General features: G+C 41.3%; 1 protein-coding gene across 7 annotated transcripts in view; it reads right to left on the reverse strand.

Annotated features, from left to right (window-relative positions):
* OSBPL9 (oxysterol binding protein like 9) overlaps nucleotides 1-18,496 on the reverse strand; it is a 142,354-nt gene that overhangs the window by 78,887 nt on the left and 44,971 nt on the right. For 5 of the 7 annotated variants that reach the window (XM_084637620.1, XM_084637614.1, XM_084637616.1 and 2 more), the window contains one exon: nucleotides 12,875-12,951. In XM_084637620.1, coding sequence (XP_084493746.1) covers nucleotides 12,875-12,951 — 77 coding nt within the window. Of the gene's footprint in view, nucleotides 1-9,564; nucleotides 9,964-12,874; nucleotides 12,952-18,496 lie in introns of those variants that run through there. The other 2 variants (XM_084637619.1, XM_084637618.1) reach the window with 1 other exon arrangement.

The following is an 18,496-nucleotide window of genomic DNA, read 5'->3' on the forward strand; positions in this document are numbered from 1 at the left end:
AATCAAATGCTTATAAAGGTTTTCTTACTGTTTGGATGTAGTAAATTACTTATTATTTAGGTATGTTTAGAATAATTGTATAAAGCCTTTGAATTTAATAAAGCAATTTATGGTCAACTTCATGTTTGGTGGTTTCCCATATTAATATTTCAAATATTATTAATAATTCTGAACATGTGCATTTCAGTGTCATCTGAAATCAACATTTACCAACAGTTACAGATTAAAAACAAATCCTGCCAAGCCCCTCTATGATAGCAATATGGAAACATGCATCCGGTGTATATATTTGTGGGGTGGAAGTGCTGAAGGGCGTATGAGTTTTTAGTACCACTTTCTCAAACACTGTTGAAACTATCACAGAAATATTCCAACAAGATGTTGGAAAGGAACTTCACAAGAATGTAATACAGTATAACTTCAGAGTTATGAACACCTCGGGAACAGAGGTTGTTCGCAACTCTGAACAAAACATTATGGCTGTTCTTTCAAAGGTTTACAACTGAACATTGACTTAATGCAGCTTTGAAACTTTACTATGCCGAAGAAAAATGCTGCTTTTTTTTTTTCAATAGTTTACATTTAACACAGTACTGTACTGTACTTGTTTTTTTAATTTTTTTCTTTTTACTCTGCTGTTGCCTGATTGTGTAATTCCAGTTCCAAATGAGGTGTGTGGTTGACTGGTCAGTTCACAACTCTGGTGTTTGTAACTCTAAGGTTCTACTGTACATATGATTTTAAATTATTTTGTTTAAAGTTAGTTGTGCACTACAAAATTAAGAGTTAATAGAAAAGAAAGCTCGGGGGGAGACAGCATGGGAATAAAATGGAAAGTTATTTTAAAGTATAAACACCATCTTTACAAAGAAGAACTGTAGCTTTTAAGGAGTTTTATTTTTTCTTCAAACAGAAGGCAGAGTTGTAACAGTATTAGAAAAGTCAATTGTGCCACATTTCAGGAAAGATGTGGACAAACTGGAGAAAGTCTGGAGGAGAACAAAAATGATTAAAGGTCTAGAAAATATGACCTTTGAGGAAAGCCTGGAAAAACTGAGTTTGTTTAGTCTGCAGAAAAGAAGACTGAGGGGGGACATAACAATTTTAAGTACATAAAAGGTTATACAAGGAGGGAGAAAAATTGTTCTTGTTAACCTCTGAGGATAGGACAAGAAGCAATGGCTTAAATGGCAGCAAGGAAGGTTTAGACTGGACATTAGGAAAAACTTCCTAACTGTAAGTGTAGTTAAGCACTGGGATAAACTGCTTAGGGAGGTTAAGGAATCTCCGTCAAGTTTTTAAGAGCAGGTTGGACAATCACCTGTCAGGGATGGTCTATATATAATAATTAGTCCTGCCTTGAGCGCAGGGGACTGGACTAGAAGACCTCTCAAGGTCCCTTCCAGTCCTACAATTAAGGAAACATATTATATAATAAAAAGGAGTACTTGTGGCACCTTAGAGACTAACAAATTTATTTGAGCATAAGCTTTCGTGAGCTACAGCTCACTATAGGGTGCAAGTGAGCTGTAGCTCACGAAAGCTTATGCTCAAATAAATTTGTTAGTCTCTAAAGTGCCACAAGTACTACTTTTCTTTTTGCAGATACAGACTAACATGGCTGCTACTCTGAAACCTGACATTATATAATGTGTGTGTAGGTAGGTAGGTAGGTGTGTGTATACATATATACACACACATACACACCCACCCCTCTTCTCCACACTGGGGAAAAAAACGAATCCAGCTTTGCAACCTGAGCTAGTTCCCTGTTTATGTAAGGGCATCTGACTGAGATAGTTTTACTGGGCCCTGTGTTCATTTGCATTATTTCCAAAAAATGTGTCATGTCCTTTTCAGCCAGCATGACAATAACCACTGCTAGCTCCCAATGGCTAATCTGCTGTAACACTCTTGGCAACAGTAGGCTACATACACACAGGGTCAATCCTGCATCTGGGTGACCGATGTCCAATTTCCTGGAATGGAATTTTCTTATTTCACTATTTGCTGGAGAGGCACATAGATCTATCTCCAGAACTCACAAGATACAACTCAATAGTGTTTACCTGATGATTTATGTTTAATTTGTTTTGATCCTTCTCACTTCAACTGGAATACTCCATCTTGTACTTAGCTCCCCTCTCAACAGTGAAGTCCAAAATGAATCTAGGGGTTTTTTTCCAGCCAAATCAAAGAATGCTTTCTCTCCTCTACTGTATCCTCCTTAGCTTTTGCTCATGTAGCTCTGAAGTCTCTTCTGGAGAACCTTTTCAACTAGCCCTGGCATAAGGAGCCTCTTGTTCTAATAGTAATTTTTATTACAGTAGTTCCTAACTATGCCAGAAACCCCTTTTAGCATCTAAAGGGCATGTTTGGCTTCTCACTTTTTGGTGTCTGCCACTATCTTTCTCCAACCCAGGGTGGATAAAAATCAATGATTTAAAAAAAAGAGTAAAAATAAAAATAATTGGATTTTTTTACTTAAATCATATTTTTTGATAAAATGCTTTCTGAGGAAAAAACCTATCTAAAGATACATTATAGCTCAAAGATATCTCATTATGGAATAGGGATTATAAATTCTAATTCTATAGTATGAGACAATATATTCATGTAATTTTAAGAAAAATTTGTAAATGAGTTCCAATAGTTCAGATTAGGGACCCAATCTTATTATATAGTCTATAAAATCATGAGTGGTATACAGAAAGTAAATAAGGAAGTATTATTTACTCCTTCTCATAATACCAGAACAAAGGGCCACCAAATGAAATTAATAGGTAGCAGGTTTAAAACAAACACAAACAAGTATTTTTTCACACAACGCACTGTCAACCTCTGGAACTCCTTGCCAGAGGGTGTTGTGAAGGCCAATACTATAACGGGGTTCAAAAGGAAGCTAGACAGATTCATGGAAGATAGGTCCATCAAAGGCTATTAGCCAGGAATGGTGCCCCTAGCCTCCGTTTGCCAGAAACTGGAATTGGGTGACAGGGCATAGATCACTTAGATTCATAGATATTTAGGTCAGAAGGGACCATTATGGTCATCTAGTCTGACCTCCTGCACAACTCAAGCCACAGAATTTCACCCACCACTCCTGCGAAAAACCTCTCACCTATGTCTGAGCTATTGATGTCCTCAAATCGTGGTTTAAAGACGTCAAGGAGCAGAGAATCCTCCAGCAAGTGACCCGTGCCCCATGCTACAGAGGAAGGCGAAAAACCTCCAGGGCCTCTTCCAATCTGCTCTGGAGGAAAATTCCTTCCTGATCCCAAATATGGCTATCAGCTAAACCCTGAGCATATGGGCAAGATTCACCAGCCAGATACCCAGGAAAGAATTCTCTGTAGTAACTCGGATCCCACCCCATCTAACATCCCATCACAGGCTATTGGGCCTATTTACCATGAATATTTAAAGATCAATTAATTGCCAAACTCATATTATCCTATCATATCATCTCCTTCATAAACGTATCGAGTTTAATCTTAAAGCCAGATATGTTCTTATAGGATTCCACATGCTTCTGTATAGATTATTTAGGTTAATCTTTCTGTCTACCCAATGGGATTCAGTGCTCAGTCTACAAGATACCATCAGAGTTGCTTAGTTTTGCCGTTCTCAAACTGTGGATTTGTGTCTCCAGATGTAACATGCTTGTTAACAGCAAAAATGTTTTTAAATAAATAAATATATAGAGGTGAGAAATAACAGACCTCAACTCTATTGTCCCTCTGCAAATTTGTGTACACAGAATCAATCCCTTACCTCTCTCTAAAATGTAAAGTTTCAAAAAGTCCAATGAATAGAAGATTGGTGGGGGTGGAACAGATCTGGACAAGGAGAAGAAGTCTGGAGATAAATGTGAGAAGCGAGGGACACATGCTTTTTTGTTAAAATATTACATGTTTGCTGTTGAAGAAAAAAATCCAGAATACTTAATGTTGTTATTTTAGTTAAATAAAACAATTTAAATGTCTGTCTGGTGATGTTCTCCTCCTAATACAGCATGGCAAGAAAATCCTCCAAATATTAATGATTAACCTGTTGAATTGGAGATAGTTCACCTCCAAATGACTTCATAAATATCTGCTTCAATTACCTTTGGTAAATGAAATAACCAAACAATCATTCATTTTCTGATATACCTGTAAAACTAATCTGAAAAGTTTTCAAAATAAATCACTTTTTAAAAATGTAGTACCTTCTAAAAATGAAACCTACATCTATCTCTGAGTTATGAAGAATATGTATTAATGTTATAACCACCAACAAGAATGCACTTTTATGCAGAAAACTGTGATTAAATTGAGTCTTCCTGACTAGTGATTTAAATCAATCCACTCTGCTCCACCTCTTCAAACACAACTTGCTATCTTTAAATGAAGCCAGGTGCTGCATAGCCTTGGAATCTCCAGACCAAATACATAGGTTACAGGTTCTTCCCAGATACTGTGTTAGCTTTCATCACCAAGGAAGCTCTCTGATGGCAACTATCAATGCATTGCTATGAAGGAAATGGACATCACTGTTTTGTCAATTCGACTATTCCCCAAAGACAAGAAAATTGTCAGTCATCTCAGTTCCTCTGTCCATACAATGACTGCCCTGAAGAATTAAGTAGATGCTGAGGAAGCCTGGAACGTTACTGAACTGGCTTTGTACTTTCTTCCAAGGGCAGTCCCTACTTTACAATCTGTGGCATCTTCGAGAAAGAAGCCCCTTCCTTCAGGAATAAGTGTCTTTGATGTGGGTTGCCAGTGCCACATCCACTTTGGATAGCATGAAAGATGGCTCCCACTTATATATTCGTAGAATTTAGAGCATTGCTTATTCAGCTGGAGCACTGCTAATTGTACTCTTTTTGAAGGACCTTTCAATGAATGCACTCAGTGATATTTTACAGTAGGCTATCGCTCTCTAGCACCCCTTGGCGAAAGGGTGTGTGCCACTCCTGTCTCAGCAACTGGGAAACAGCTCTCCAGCTGTGCTATTCCAGGTATCGACCCCCTTGTGCAGGACAAGATTAAAGCAGTCCAAACAACAAAGTCAGTATCCTTCCCCAGGCCACAGAAGCAGAGTCCTAGGCTTTTGGGAAGTTAGAGGGGAAAAAATAAGAAGAGAATTACCAGCCCTCCTCCTTTCTAAGAGGGCCTCAGCAGCCAAAGTTCTCTAGCCATTCCCCCAGTCAGCTACCCCTGCTTCCATGGGCTGAGGAGCTCTGGCATGCAGTCCTGCTCCTGCAGAGTGCTGTCCTGCACTGAGCAGGGATCCTTCCCTTTAAGGACCAACCCCTCTCCAGGCTTCACAAGCCTTACATGTGGATGGGGGGGGTTAAGGCTGACTTTGCCCAGAAGAGCTCTTTAACTCTTTCCTGAGGATGGGGATCTGCCCCACCATCCATATCATGGCCTATGTTCCCTTTAAGGTGCATGCCTGTGCAGGAGGCCACCAAGGGCTGCACACTTAATTAGCAGAGCTACACAGGCATGCACACTGCACTCAGTGAGTGGGTCCAGGTGGGCCTGGAAGATGAGTCGGGTAACGGGTGGGGGGCCCACGATGGGGGAGCTTGGGGGGCAGGGCGCCTCTCCCCTGGCCCCCAGAGCTGCTGCACGGAGAGAAGGATGGGGGGTCCTCTCTCCCCGTCGCAGACCTGGGGCCGCCTGGACCCCAAACCCTCATCCCCGGCCCCACCACAAAGCCTCACCCCCAGCCAGAGCCCTCACCTCCCATACCCCAACCCTCTGCCCGCTCCCACACCCTGAACCCTTCATCCCCGGCCCCACCCCAGAGCCCTCACCCCTGCACCCCAACCCTCTGCCCCAGCCCTGAGCCCCCTCCCACACCTCGAAAACCCTCAGCCCCACCCCCACCACACAGGTACACAACAAAATTCATTCAGCACACAGATGGGAAAAATTAGAGAGAACATTGATCATGGCTCTTGTGCAGTACTGGGTGGGGTGAGAATATGTGAGCACTGTGTTGTGCTTCCTCTCACTCCATCTGAGGCTTAGGGACAGAATGACCATATAAGTCTAGATGGAACAAAATTTGGCAGAAGAAAGAATTGTATTAGTCACTCTCCCCTTCCTCTGACTGAGAAACATCCAGTCATCTTAAGGGAAGAAGGTGGTAAGACAACAGGAATTGGCACCTGCCTGAGGGAGAAGACAAATGATTGGATGTGTGCTTCCATTAGGCCTTCCAGAATACTTAAGTTTATTCCACCTATTTCCATGTCCCCAGCCTGTGGAAAAATAGAAGAACAACCCTCTGATGTTTGGACAGTTTCAGTGTGACTTTTTTTTTATTATCATTAGTCTGATACTTTGTATTCTCATGGTCCACACCTCTGCTTCTTAAGAGAGTAAGGAAGCCACATGCCTGGTTTCTAAGCAAGGGAGAATTCCTGATTGATTGTTCCACTGAAGCATTTATGAACCAAACATCTCCTGTGGAATTCTGCTGGGTTGGTGACTTCCAACCACTCATGTCTACAACATGCCAGAAACAAGTTTCTTACTCTCTTCCTGTGCCTTATCTTCCTCATAGCCCAACCATGCTGCAATTTCTCCTTCTCACCTGACGCAGAGGGAAACTAAACAGCCTTTTTTTCTTTTAGGCCCTGACACCCTTCCCATTCGCTGCAGGTCTCTGCTCTGGGGATAAGAAGCAAGACTATTTGGTCCTTCGATGGGCCTTACCAGTTATTTGATCACACCAGTCCTTGCCTGACTAAGGGACAGGTCTACTTTTCAACATCAAGCGCCTGTTGTCTGTTTCTTGTCCATTCATTCTCTGCATAACAGGGGAAGAAGTAGTGATAGGCCTCCACACAGCTGAGGGCATACCACTCTGGCCAGCAACAAAGTACTGGGAAGGAGTAAGACGCTAAAGGGGAAAAAAATGAACCATGGTCCCAAAGAGCTTTAGAAAAATGGCAGGGTACTCAGGAGAACTCTGAAATGCTGCTATGGAGACAGGAAGTTCTAGGGAGCCCACAGCTGTCAAGTCCTTATGAGAGGAGGAACAGGTCACTGCTGAGTTCAGCTCTGAACTTCCTCTAAAGATTATGGTCCATACTCTCAGTAAAGGGCATCTGAACTATGAATAAGTGGGCTTGGAGAGATTAGATTTTTATCACTAAATATCAATTTCACCATAGACACACAAACCAATGACAAATATTTCCATTAATAATAATAATAAAAATTTACGAAGAGGCAAAGAAACAAAAATGCTGCTTGAGAACTAAGTCTGATTTAATATTTACTTTGTATATTTAGACATTTGATGTTGACACTGTTTTAATGATTAGAAAGCTTTAACTTTCTGAATCTCAACATCTGTCATTAATTATTGTGCGAATCCCTCCAGTTTCCCACAACTGTGAAAATTTAAATATTTTTAAATGCTTAAAAATAAATATCAATATCAGTCAAAATGATAAAAAATATAAATTAAATTTGGCAACGCCTATGGACAGGGATTCAATGTGGGACAGAACTAAAACCCAGCAGTAAAATACTTAACATCAATACAAGAAAGCTCTGTAAGAAAAAGCTAGTCAAATACTAAACACATTCCTAGTAACATTATAAAAAAAAAAAAAAAAAAGAGGTGTAACGCTGCAAAGGACTGGCAAGGAGAATGGACTTCAGTTTTAAAATTTATAGATTTTAGGACTAATTTTAAAAAGAGAATCAGAGGATATACAATGACAAGATTTGGCTATGGTCCAATAAAAGGGTAAACAGAGAGCCTGAACTAGGGAAGAATTGAGCCACAAACAAACAGAATAAACAAATTCCATCCTGTAGTGTTAGACAACTAGTAATACCTTGTTGGAAAAAAACAGAAGGGAGGAGCTTACAACATTTTTTATATACATGTTTTTTTCATAAAGTTTACAGAAAAAATTTTCCCATAATTTGTGCTCAAGTAACATATTGTGCAAAGGAAGGTGAAAAAAAATTAAACTAACAAGACTAAAAAACAACAGTAGATAATGTTCAGGCCAGTTTTACACTAGCAAATTATGCTGGAAAAACTACGTCACTCAGGGATGTGAAAAATTCACACATTCATTACCGCAGTGTAATGATGTCAACCTAAATCCCCATGTAGACGGAAGAACTCCTCCATCAACCTAGCTATAGCCTCTTGGAGGTGGATTATCTACGCTGATGAGAGAACTCCTCCCATTCACACAGGTAGTATCTACACCAGTGTTCTTAAACCATGGGTTAGGACCAGTCAGGAGGTTGGGAGGTTATTATATGGGGGGGCTGCAAGCTGTCAGCCTCCACCCCAAATCCCGGTGTTAAATATATTAAAAAGTGTTTTTAATTTATAAGAGGGAGGGTCATACTCAGAGGCTTGCTATGTGAAAGGAGTCGCCAGTACAAAAGTTTGAGAATCACTGGTCTACAGTGGCACAGCTGTACCACTGTAGCATTTTAAGTATAGACAAGCACTCGGACACACTTCCTGGTCTCGTCCATCCTTTTATGCTTGTTTCCTTTTGCAGGTTTGTGCCACGAAAAGACATTTCACACCTCGCTTTTACTGTTAACTTTTCAGATCTGTATAACAGTGACTGATTTTCTTCAAACGTTGCACACAAAGTTCACTTCTGGCCTGGCAAACTTGAAGAATCCTAGGTCAAAAGTAAGTAGGAGTTTTTGTTTGTTTTTTAAGGCAAGTAAATTAAAAATTGGATTTAGAAAGGATTAGAACAGGAAGTGTCTTGTAGACTTAAAGGAACACTGTTGGGGGTGGAGGGGAAACCCATTCCTAAAAATAAATTTTATAAAAAAATCTAAAGTAGTTCCACTTTTGATTGTAATTTCAACTAAAATACTTCTACAGCAAATCAACTCTCTTCTGCAAGCGTTTGAAAGCAAAACTGTAGAAGAGGAGAAACCTAATTTTCCATTGTCCAAACTGAAAGAAATGCAAAATGAAAATCCAACCGTATTAAACAATGAAAGAGTTTTAGATGCTCACTAAGCGAAGACATTACTTGTAAGCAAACGTTTGCTACAACATATACCCTTTAAGTTCACAGAATGCCCCCTAAAATACAGAATCGCCGCAAAAGCAGCCCGGTATTCTTCGAGCAGGAAAAGAAAGTCATTTTCCCAGGAGGTCCTGCGAACTCCTCGAGCGAAGGAGACGCTGGAGCCCGGTTTTTACGCCCGCTCCGTGCGGGTCCAGCAGCGCCCGCCGCTTGCTGTGAGCGCCCGGGCTGAGTTCCTCCTCGCGGAGACCCGCTGCTGGGCAGGGCTGGCGGAAGCCTGCGCGCTGCCAGCAGGCGAATCACCGCCACTCGCGGGCCGTGCGCGTGGACTGGCGACACGAGCAGCGCCAGCCCGTCCCGGCGGGTCTCCGCGAGCAGAGCGGGCCGCCGAGACGGGGGCGGGGGGGGGGAGCGGCGCGCCGGCGAGCGGGACCCAGGAGCCCCGGCACCTGCAGATCCTGCGGCGGGGGCAGGAGGGACGAGGCGCGGAGTCGCGCCCCGCGGATATCCCGCCCCCCCCCCGTACTCACACCGGCCATTCTCCCCGCCGGCAGGGGAGGTCGCTTTTCGGCTGGACCCCGGCAGCGCCGCCTGCCGCTGGGAGCCGGGTGGGGAGCAGCCCCCCCCCCCCAGGACCCGGCCGCCGCGACCCGCTGCTCGGCGTTCGCCTCAGAACCACGCCAGCTCCCGATTGGCTGTGGGTCAGACGCCTTCCCCCACCCCGGAGTGAGCGGCGGTTGGAGGGGGGAGGGCGGAGATGGCCGCTCACCCCCTCCCCGGGGAGCCCCTCCCCCAAGAGGTGAGGTGACATCCGGCTCCCTCCAGGCTCCCGCTGCGATTGTGCGGGCAGCGGCCGGCGGCCCCGTCGGACTGAATCCGCGGGGGCTGCGGCTGAGAAGGCTCAAGGCGGAGGTCAGGCGCGTGTTCCCCGGCGGCGGCCAGTGACCGGGCGGCGCGAGCCGCTGCTTGAGCAAGCGCAACCCGCCCCGCGCCGCCCCCTCTGTTCTGCGAAGCCCCGTGACGCGGTGACACAAGGGCGGCCTGACTCCAGCGCATCGTGGGGCGGGCGGGGCTCGCTCTGGCTTGCCGCGCACCGTGCCGACAGGAGTCCGGCCTGGTCTGCCCACAACGGGCCCACGCGGCCGAGGCCTCCTCTCGCCCCCGGCCTGCTGCTTAGCTACCGCGTCTCCGGCTGTTTCCCGTTCAGATTGCGGCTGCTGTCCCCGCTCCCTGTGCTCGCCAATGGGGGCGGCGGCATCGGAATGCTCAGGGGCAACCACGGCTCAGAAACCAAGAGAGAGCCCCCCACACATCCCCCAAATTCTTAAGAAAACGACTATATAACTGTCCATACATTAGGTAAGCGGGGGGGGGAGGAGAGAGACCCTGAATTGTGCACGTAACACAAGCAAGGGAGTAGGTAGGTCTTGAAAAACCACCCCAAAATGTGTTATAGAATGTATGGACAGCCCCCAACTCACTAGCGATACCTCAGGGCTTTGCCACAACAACAAATATGAGCTTTGGCTAGATTAAGATGTAAAGGTTTGTTCGATCTGGGAGCTACTTTGATCAAATTTAAACACACCACTTGAAATTCTGGTCAAGAAAAGGCAAACTTTACTTTAGCAAATGCTAAACTGGTGCAGTTGAAGTGCTTGATAAAATACAGCATGCCTTGTCTTGACCAGTTTTAGGAGGTGTTCCTTAGAACAAGCTTGCTAATATGACCTAACAAACCTTTAAATCCTAGTCTAAACAAAAGCTTTAGAAAATCTCTTCTTCACTGACTTATATAGGTACCAGTCAAAACTAGTAGTCCTCTTAAAGCAGCAGCCCTCATGGTGGTTTTCAGTTGAAATAAAATGCTAACTTCTTAAAGGTTAGACTCAGAGGTAGTATGGTAGAAAAAATATTTAAGATGGGCTTTTCAGTGAAGTCAAAGGGAATTAGACACATCTCAACTCCCAATGAATTTGCCTGACTCCATTAGACTCCAATGAAAGTCTCAGCTGTAATCACTATTTGAAATCTAAGGATTCAATCCTACAGGATTCATATGCAATCCCACAGCTGTTACCTATGCCGATACCAAGATGTTTGAGGGTAGTTTAGAGAACTACTTCCAATACACTGGCAAGGAACAAGTTCTCCCAGACTCAAAGGAAAAAAGATTATATCTGAAGATTAAAAAGGCAAGGTGTATACATTATTTCCATATCACCTTGATATCTGCTCAACAACTCAGGCTAAAAGATGGAGCTGACAACACTGAAGTTCTTTGATCAAGAAGTCTAAATTGATGTTACGCTGGGCAGTCTTTAACAGTGTTTTATGGCATTTTAAAATTGGAAAGAAGGTTTTTGAGAAGATGACTGCTGAAAACAGACCACAGGTCCAAACAGGTATCCCTTTCAATACTTGCACTGGGGTGGGAAAGAGGGGAAATATTACATTGCACCTTGTTTCCTGACAGTCAAATAAATATTATATACACACACATCTTCCTTGTTAAAATGTTTAATATAATGATTTATCATTTTCTTACAAAAGCTTTGGCTCAAAAATTGATTAGTCTCTAAGGTGCCACTAGTACTCCTTTTCGTTTTACTTATCTATATAATTTTAATTTGAAGGGCACTTTGAACAGGAGTGTAGTTTAATCGGAGTCAGATCTCAATATCCACTACTTCTGACGCTTACAAGAAGTCTGCCAACAAAACTGGCTAAATTTGGTAATGGGGGAGAAAAAAAATCTATGGTAACACCCATTGTTTCATGTTCTCTGTGTATATAAATCTTCCCACTGTATTTTCCACTGAATGCATCCAATGAAGTGAGCTGTAGCTCACAAAAGCTTATGCTCAAATAAATTTGTTAGTCTCTAAAGTGCCGCAAGTCCTCCTTTTCTTTTTGTGGATACAGATTAACATGGCTGCTACACTAAAACCTATCTTTTGATAGAGATTGAATATATTGTTAGTGTTTCACTGCCCTGCCACCCACCTCTCTAATTTTCTTGGACTATAAACACTTACAGATAGAGACTGTATCTATTTCTGCATAGCACCTTCCCTTTCTCACATCTCACCAAATCACTGTCATCTTAATATTTTCTCCTCCTCCCTTGAGATTAAGGTTTTTAAGTAAATCCTTAGTACCTAACACAATAGCACTCTAATCACTGATGTATATGCATTGAGGAGGCACAGTCTAAACCTATTTTAAAATATTTATTATTTGTATTAAATTTTATATGTACTTTAGGAGGCCTAATAAGGGACCTGGGTGCCATTGTGCTAGGCACAATACAAATATAGTGAGAGAAAGTCCCTGCCCTAAGAACTTACAATCTTAGTAGACACAAAAAAGTGAAAGAAATGAAGCATTAGCCCCATTGTACAGATAAAGAATTCAGGCAAAGATTAAACAGCGTGCTTAAGTGTGGCACACAGGACGACTGTGAGAAAGCCAGGAATTGAGCCTAGATTTCCCCAAGACCCAGTCTAATACCTTCATTTTAAAGCCAGCCTACCTCTTTCAAAACCAAGAGAAAATTATTATTTCAGCGGAAGATAAACAACAAATCATACTAATACAATAAACTACTCAAGATACAATCTAACAAGTCAGGAGACCTTGCCTAAATTTAGCTGGATACAAACAGTAACCTCAGGTACCAGGGCAGATATATCACTATGTACTGTATCTTGTACCATCAGATAATCAGCTGTTTACAAGCTACACTGGAATATTTGATATCAGAAGTTGGGTCAGTCAGTTTATTTAGTTACTCTGAAAATAAAGGAGCTTCAGGATCAAGAGTAAAGGTTAACTTACCTGAAGCTGAAGAGTATGACGGAGAATTGTTTCCTCTAAAGCATGAATCCACTTCTCTCTCTCATCAGCATCTCGAGCTGCAAAAAAAAATTTTCAATATTTTCTTAAAATCTGCCATTTTTTCAAGGTTTTTAGACTGAAAACCATGTTGTGTGTCCAGACTAAAACTTTTAAATTAAACCACACTACCTAAAATGGTTATCTAGAAGAGAATTCAGCAGCAGGTGAACTCTGATTTCAGTTTAGGAGTGGCTAACTTTGGTTTATGTTAAACTGATTACCTGACATTTTGATTTAGTTTAAGAGTATTCACACAGCTTTATACTTGAGTTTAAGATGGTTTAAAAACCACAACTTTAGTTAAATGAGTTCAAGTTTCTCATGTAAACAAGCCCTCAATGAAGAATCTGTACATACTTTTGCTGAATCAGATGCTTAGCTTCTCACTTCTATAAACTACATTTGACCAGCTATAGAGAATACACCAGGCTTTCCATTAAAATCTCAGCTCTTCAGGGTTTATAGTTTAGCTGTAAAAAAAATCACTCCAGATTCAGATTAGCATATGCCATGTCAACATTAGTGCTATTTATGGAGAGTTAAATGGGGAGATTTTGAAAAATTGCCATTGCACATTTTAAGAGCTGTTCAGAGAGATTTTCTACCCTGATCAAGGTATTTTAAAATCTAACTACATGCTTGCATAAATCACATTTCTTGATCAGAAGGTGCACTTACCTATGCTTGTCAAATCAGTAGCATGTGATGAATTTTTAAAGGTCTAATCTTCTAGAGCCTTTGACAAATACTGTTTAAAACAATTCCTCTGCTTTACCGTTTTCTAGGGGACATGGTAAACATATGCCTTTTATTAAAGATTATTTACATGAGAATAGGATCTTTACTGTTTGAGTTCATCAGCTCCCATGAACATTCTTCATTAAATGGAATTAGTTAAATAAGACACATCCTAATCATTTCCACAGCAGCTATACATGGTATCACAAAGCTGTACAGTGCCTGGTGAGAAATAAGGTATTTTTTCCTATGTAAAATATATTACAATAAAAAATGTAAAAACAGAAAATCTATTACATCAACAGACTTGTATCTTCACAGAATATATTTTTCAAATTTTTCTGAGTCACCAGAGGCTCCAACCTGTAATAAATTACTCCTAATTTTACTTCATTATGGATGTATCATAACTTAGACAAATAAAGAGAGCCTGATCTCTTTTTCAGTATCTTTCAATTTTAAAATAAAGCAATTATATTTATTAAGACAATCCTGTTTAAAAAATTTCTTCTATAGAACCAGGACTCATACAATAGCAAGGATATACACAAGATGATCCACCTATTCCCGTATCACACAGCTATAAAATTTTTATTGAGAAACAGAAACTAGGTTCAGGTGAAAATGGGTCATTTCGCAGGCCATGGTGATCAAGGAGGGGCAATATGAAATGCAAAATGATATGGCAGGGCTTTGCGGGCAGGAAAGAGATCCAGAAACTGACCAAAGGTTATCACTACTCTTTTCTTTACCCACTTTCTAATACTCTGTGTTTTTTCCAGTACAAAAGCTTCACTGTACTTTGCTAGCCTGAAAGAGTTCCTTGCTGGGGGGGGCATGGATCAGTGTTCACATCACTCTCCCTGTCAGTACCCAAGCAAGCTAATGATCCAACCAGTGGACCAAATTCCATGATGAATCTTGGTCACGTGCCACCTGAGGCACGTTGTGCATATGCTAAAAAGTTCATTGCTGTGGTGGAATATCACAGCAACGGTACAGGAAGTGACAAGGACATGAGAAACTGGGTGAAGAAAAAAGGGTGATGGCCACTGGAGGCATTTAGTGAATTTGAGGGAGAAGAAGAGAAAGGAACACTGACTTCATGCCAATTACTACTCCCAATTGTTTCTAGTTCCTCATCCAATAAATAACACAAATAGTGCGCATGACGAATAAGACTACTTGAGGGAGCTTCCTGTTTACAAGGGAACAATCAATCAAAGTGGACTAATTATACAAAGATTTTGGTCTTCAAAGTTTGATTATGTATGGTATGCTTATTACTCAACTCAAAGAGTATATACTGAAATGTATTCTCCATCTCCACCTGTCCTCTCATTGCTTATATCCCTCTGACCTCTGTATCCACATGCCCACATCATGGCTGCTTCGACTTTCTGTCCTCCAATCCCACCTAAAAATCACAAGACTTGTAAGGGAGGAGTAGCGGAAGATGTTGGGGAGGAAGGTTTATTCAATCTATTCCATACAAACTGTATAAAGGAGTGCTTCCTTTGTCAAATATAAATTTTATTTAACATCAACGTTTAGAGAGGAGACAAGATGGGGCTGAGATATCAGAATTTGGATGCCTTGTTTCTTGCAATTATATGGACAGGGAATTCTGAGGCCCTCAGCCAATCAGTATAGAGATTTGCATGCTGTATTGTTACTAAAATAGTCATGTTAAACAACACGCAACACACCCCTAGCCAAAGTGCAGGAAATTGCATAACTGAGAAATAAATGTACAGCAGATTCTTTTTAAAATCAGAGTTTGTATAGTGTCTAGCACAATGAAAAGCTGAAAGTTGCAGGGCAAAAGCAACAATAATAGATTCAGAGTTAAATATAAATTTGAAGTTCAATTTTGGTTTAAAAACTGGCTAATTACTGTACCTGCCTCAACTCTTTATCGACCTGTTGTGATATTAATCACATTTTCCTGTTTTTAAAAAAGTTTCTCTCCTCTGTTACTTTGTTATGGACCTACACGGGGAAACTATAAAGTATTGTCAAATGCACAAAGTACACACGTTTTTACAGTAATTACAGTAATACTAGGTTTTACTTGCAACAATAATAGGTAAATAAAATTCCTACAGGAATAATGTTTAAATTGGGTGGATGGACTTTTTTGATCTCTATACAATGCTCTGGAAAACACAATAAATACAACTTTAATGTATAGGGAGGGCAAGCTAGTAGGGTTCTAGATATCTTAAAAAAAAACAAACAAACCCAAAAGGACTAGACAAAATGTTAGTCGAACAATAGATTGATTAAATCCTTGCCTCTTCACCCACAGTCACCCTTTAAGGAGTCTGATTAAGTGAAAAGAGAGTGTTCAGAATACAGCAGTACAGTTTCAAAAGCTGAATGTTTCAAAAGCTGTAACTTTCTAGTTTTCTCTTTTTAATTTAAATTCTTAGGTGTTTTAGACACACTATCATTATACATTTGCTTAATAAGCTAAAGCTTACAGAACTGGCTGGGGCTGCAACAACTCAGGCACACAGTTTCAATACATCCGGATGAATAGCAACGGGTATCCTGAAAAAGGTTCTAATGTTATTTTGTTTCTGTCCTTCAAAGGCAATCCTAGTCATTCTATACTTGGGTTTGATCATCAGATACAATACAAAAATACTAATATATTTGAGTAGATAACTCAATCTCTGTCACTGGATTTCTTCTGAATTAATTTAGAGAGAACAACTGAAAATGTACAAGAAAGCAAGCTTCTGCAGACAGCAGCAGAATGAATTGGACGTCCAAATAAATCATTTCCACCTTTGGTGTCAATGACTTCTGAAAAGTTCTCTAGAACTGTTGCACTATTATATGGTGATGGGAGCATATAAATACCTAGACAGAGGTGCTTGCATGTCAAATTCTGAAAGTAAGTGCTCAAAGGTTATTTCAGCTACCAAAAAAGGAATTTAAAGAAGGTAAATTCAACAGACTACCAGAAAGATAAGAACACAGCCTTAATGTTTGCTAAGGCCCATAGGACTACTATGATAATTGTATGGTTCAGCTTGTAGTTTATTGCTATAGCTGTCCACTTTGTTTACCAAGCGTTTTAGTGGCCTGGGTAGGCTGACCATCAGCTTCAGGTGAGCAGAATGAAAATAAATTTAAAAAAAAATTAGGTGAATGAAAGGAGTACATTTCCTTCCCCCAATTCTGTCACACCCCCCTCTGAAAGTTACTTCCTCAAATGTCTCCCCTCTCTCTTCTCATCCCCCCCCCCCACCTTTTGGGGGGGGAGGAGGGGAGCTTTTGGTCAGAAACAAAGCATGGAAAATTTCAACACAAATAAAAATAATTTAAGAATTAAATAACCTTGTGAAACAGAAAAATCTGCATCATGCTAATGCCAGGGTATGCTGTGCATGCACAGTAGCCAGCTGCAAAAGCTGCCCTGCGGCTTGTATGGCCTGTTTGAAGACAATTCCAGTCTTTAGGAAGGGGCTACATTCCAAACCATCTGAGTACGTCTGCATGCTAACCACTAATATAGGGCAGAGTTCATACCATTGGGAGGGGGTAGGCGTGACACTGAGCCAGAACATGTTGAACAACTAGCAAGGTAAATGACCAAATTCAACCTTTAAGGATATATTTTAAAAGTATATAAATGTTAGATATTTATAAGGAATGGCCCTAATTACCAAAGTCACGTTAGATAAACTACAGCAGTGGTTCCCAAACGTGTTCCACCACTTGAGCGGGGAAAGACCCTGGTGGGCCGCGACAGTTTGTCTACCTGCCGCGTCTGCAGGTTTGGCCGATCACAGCTCCCAGTAGCCATGGTTCGCTGCTCCAGGCCAATCGGAGCTGCTGGAAGCAGTGCGGGCTGAGGGACATACTGGCCGCTGCTTCCAGCAGCTCCAATTAGCCTGGAGCAGCAAACCGCAGCCACTGGGAGCCATGATCAGCCGAACCTGCGGACACGGCAGGTAAACAAACCGGCCCGGCCCAGCCCGCCAGGAGCTTTCCCCGCGCAAGCGATGGAACAAGTTTGGGAACCACTAGACTAGAGCTTTGAAATGCAAACTGGTATTTTTAGAGAATTGGAAAAAGATACTAATTGTATTTGTGTTTACCTATCTCTTTTTAGATGTTATGTAACCAGTCAGTCTCTGGTACTATCTGCTATTGATTCAGAGCTCAAAAGGGAATATTAGCATTTAGATGAAACTTCATGGAAGTTTGTAGTAAATTTTCTATGAACTAATTAATGGATAATTACTTTATGCTGATGAATGCAACTATTATCTGTATATACGTAGGAAACAGAGGTTTTACTTCAAAGTCACAATGCTCTTCACCTAAGGAATGCCTGCTGTCAAGAGGCTATCAATGTTTTGCCAGAGATCTATAAAAGAACTAAGGCCCTGATCCTGTTATCTCAGATCTGCTTAAGCTTGGTCAGTGGAAGCTTGAGACGCAAAACTGAGGTCTCCAGTGCCAGTCTGGATTACCCTATTTTTCATGGAAGAATTTATACAGACTCTGCATATGGACTTGCCTATTGGATTATAACCTACAGAACTGATTCTGAAAGAACTTTTTGCAACTCAGCAGCTCACCATCTCTAACGTGAAATTGACCTAAAAACTTTATAGACATGTTATATATGAATAATGATCTTTTAACCACAATACTCTCTTTTCTTTTTAAATAAAACTTAGTTAATAAGAATTGGCTGTAAGCATGTATTTAGGTAAGTTCTGAAATATTCATTGACCTGGTGGGTAATGTATCCCATTCCTTGGGATTGGTAAAACTTTATATGTGATCAAAAAGATTTTC

This window comes from Lepidochelys olivacea, assembly GCF_965140295.1.
Source record: "Lepidochelys olivacea isolate rLepOli2 genome assembly, chromosome: 8".
Taxonomy (NCBI): domain Eukaryota; kingdom Metazoa; phylum Chordata; order Testudines; family Cheloniidae; genus Lepidochelys; species Lepidochelys olivacea.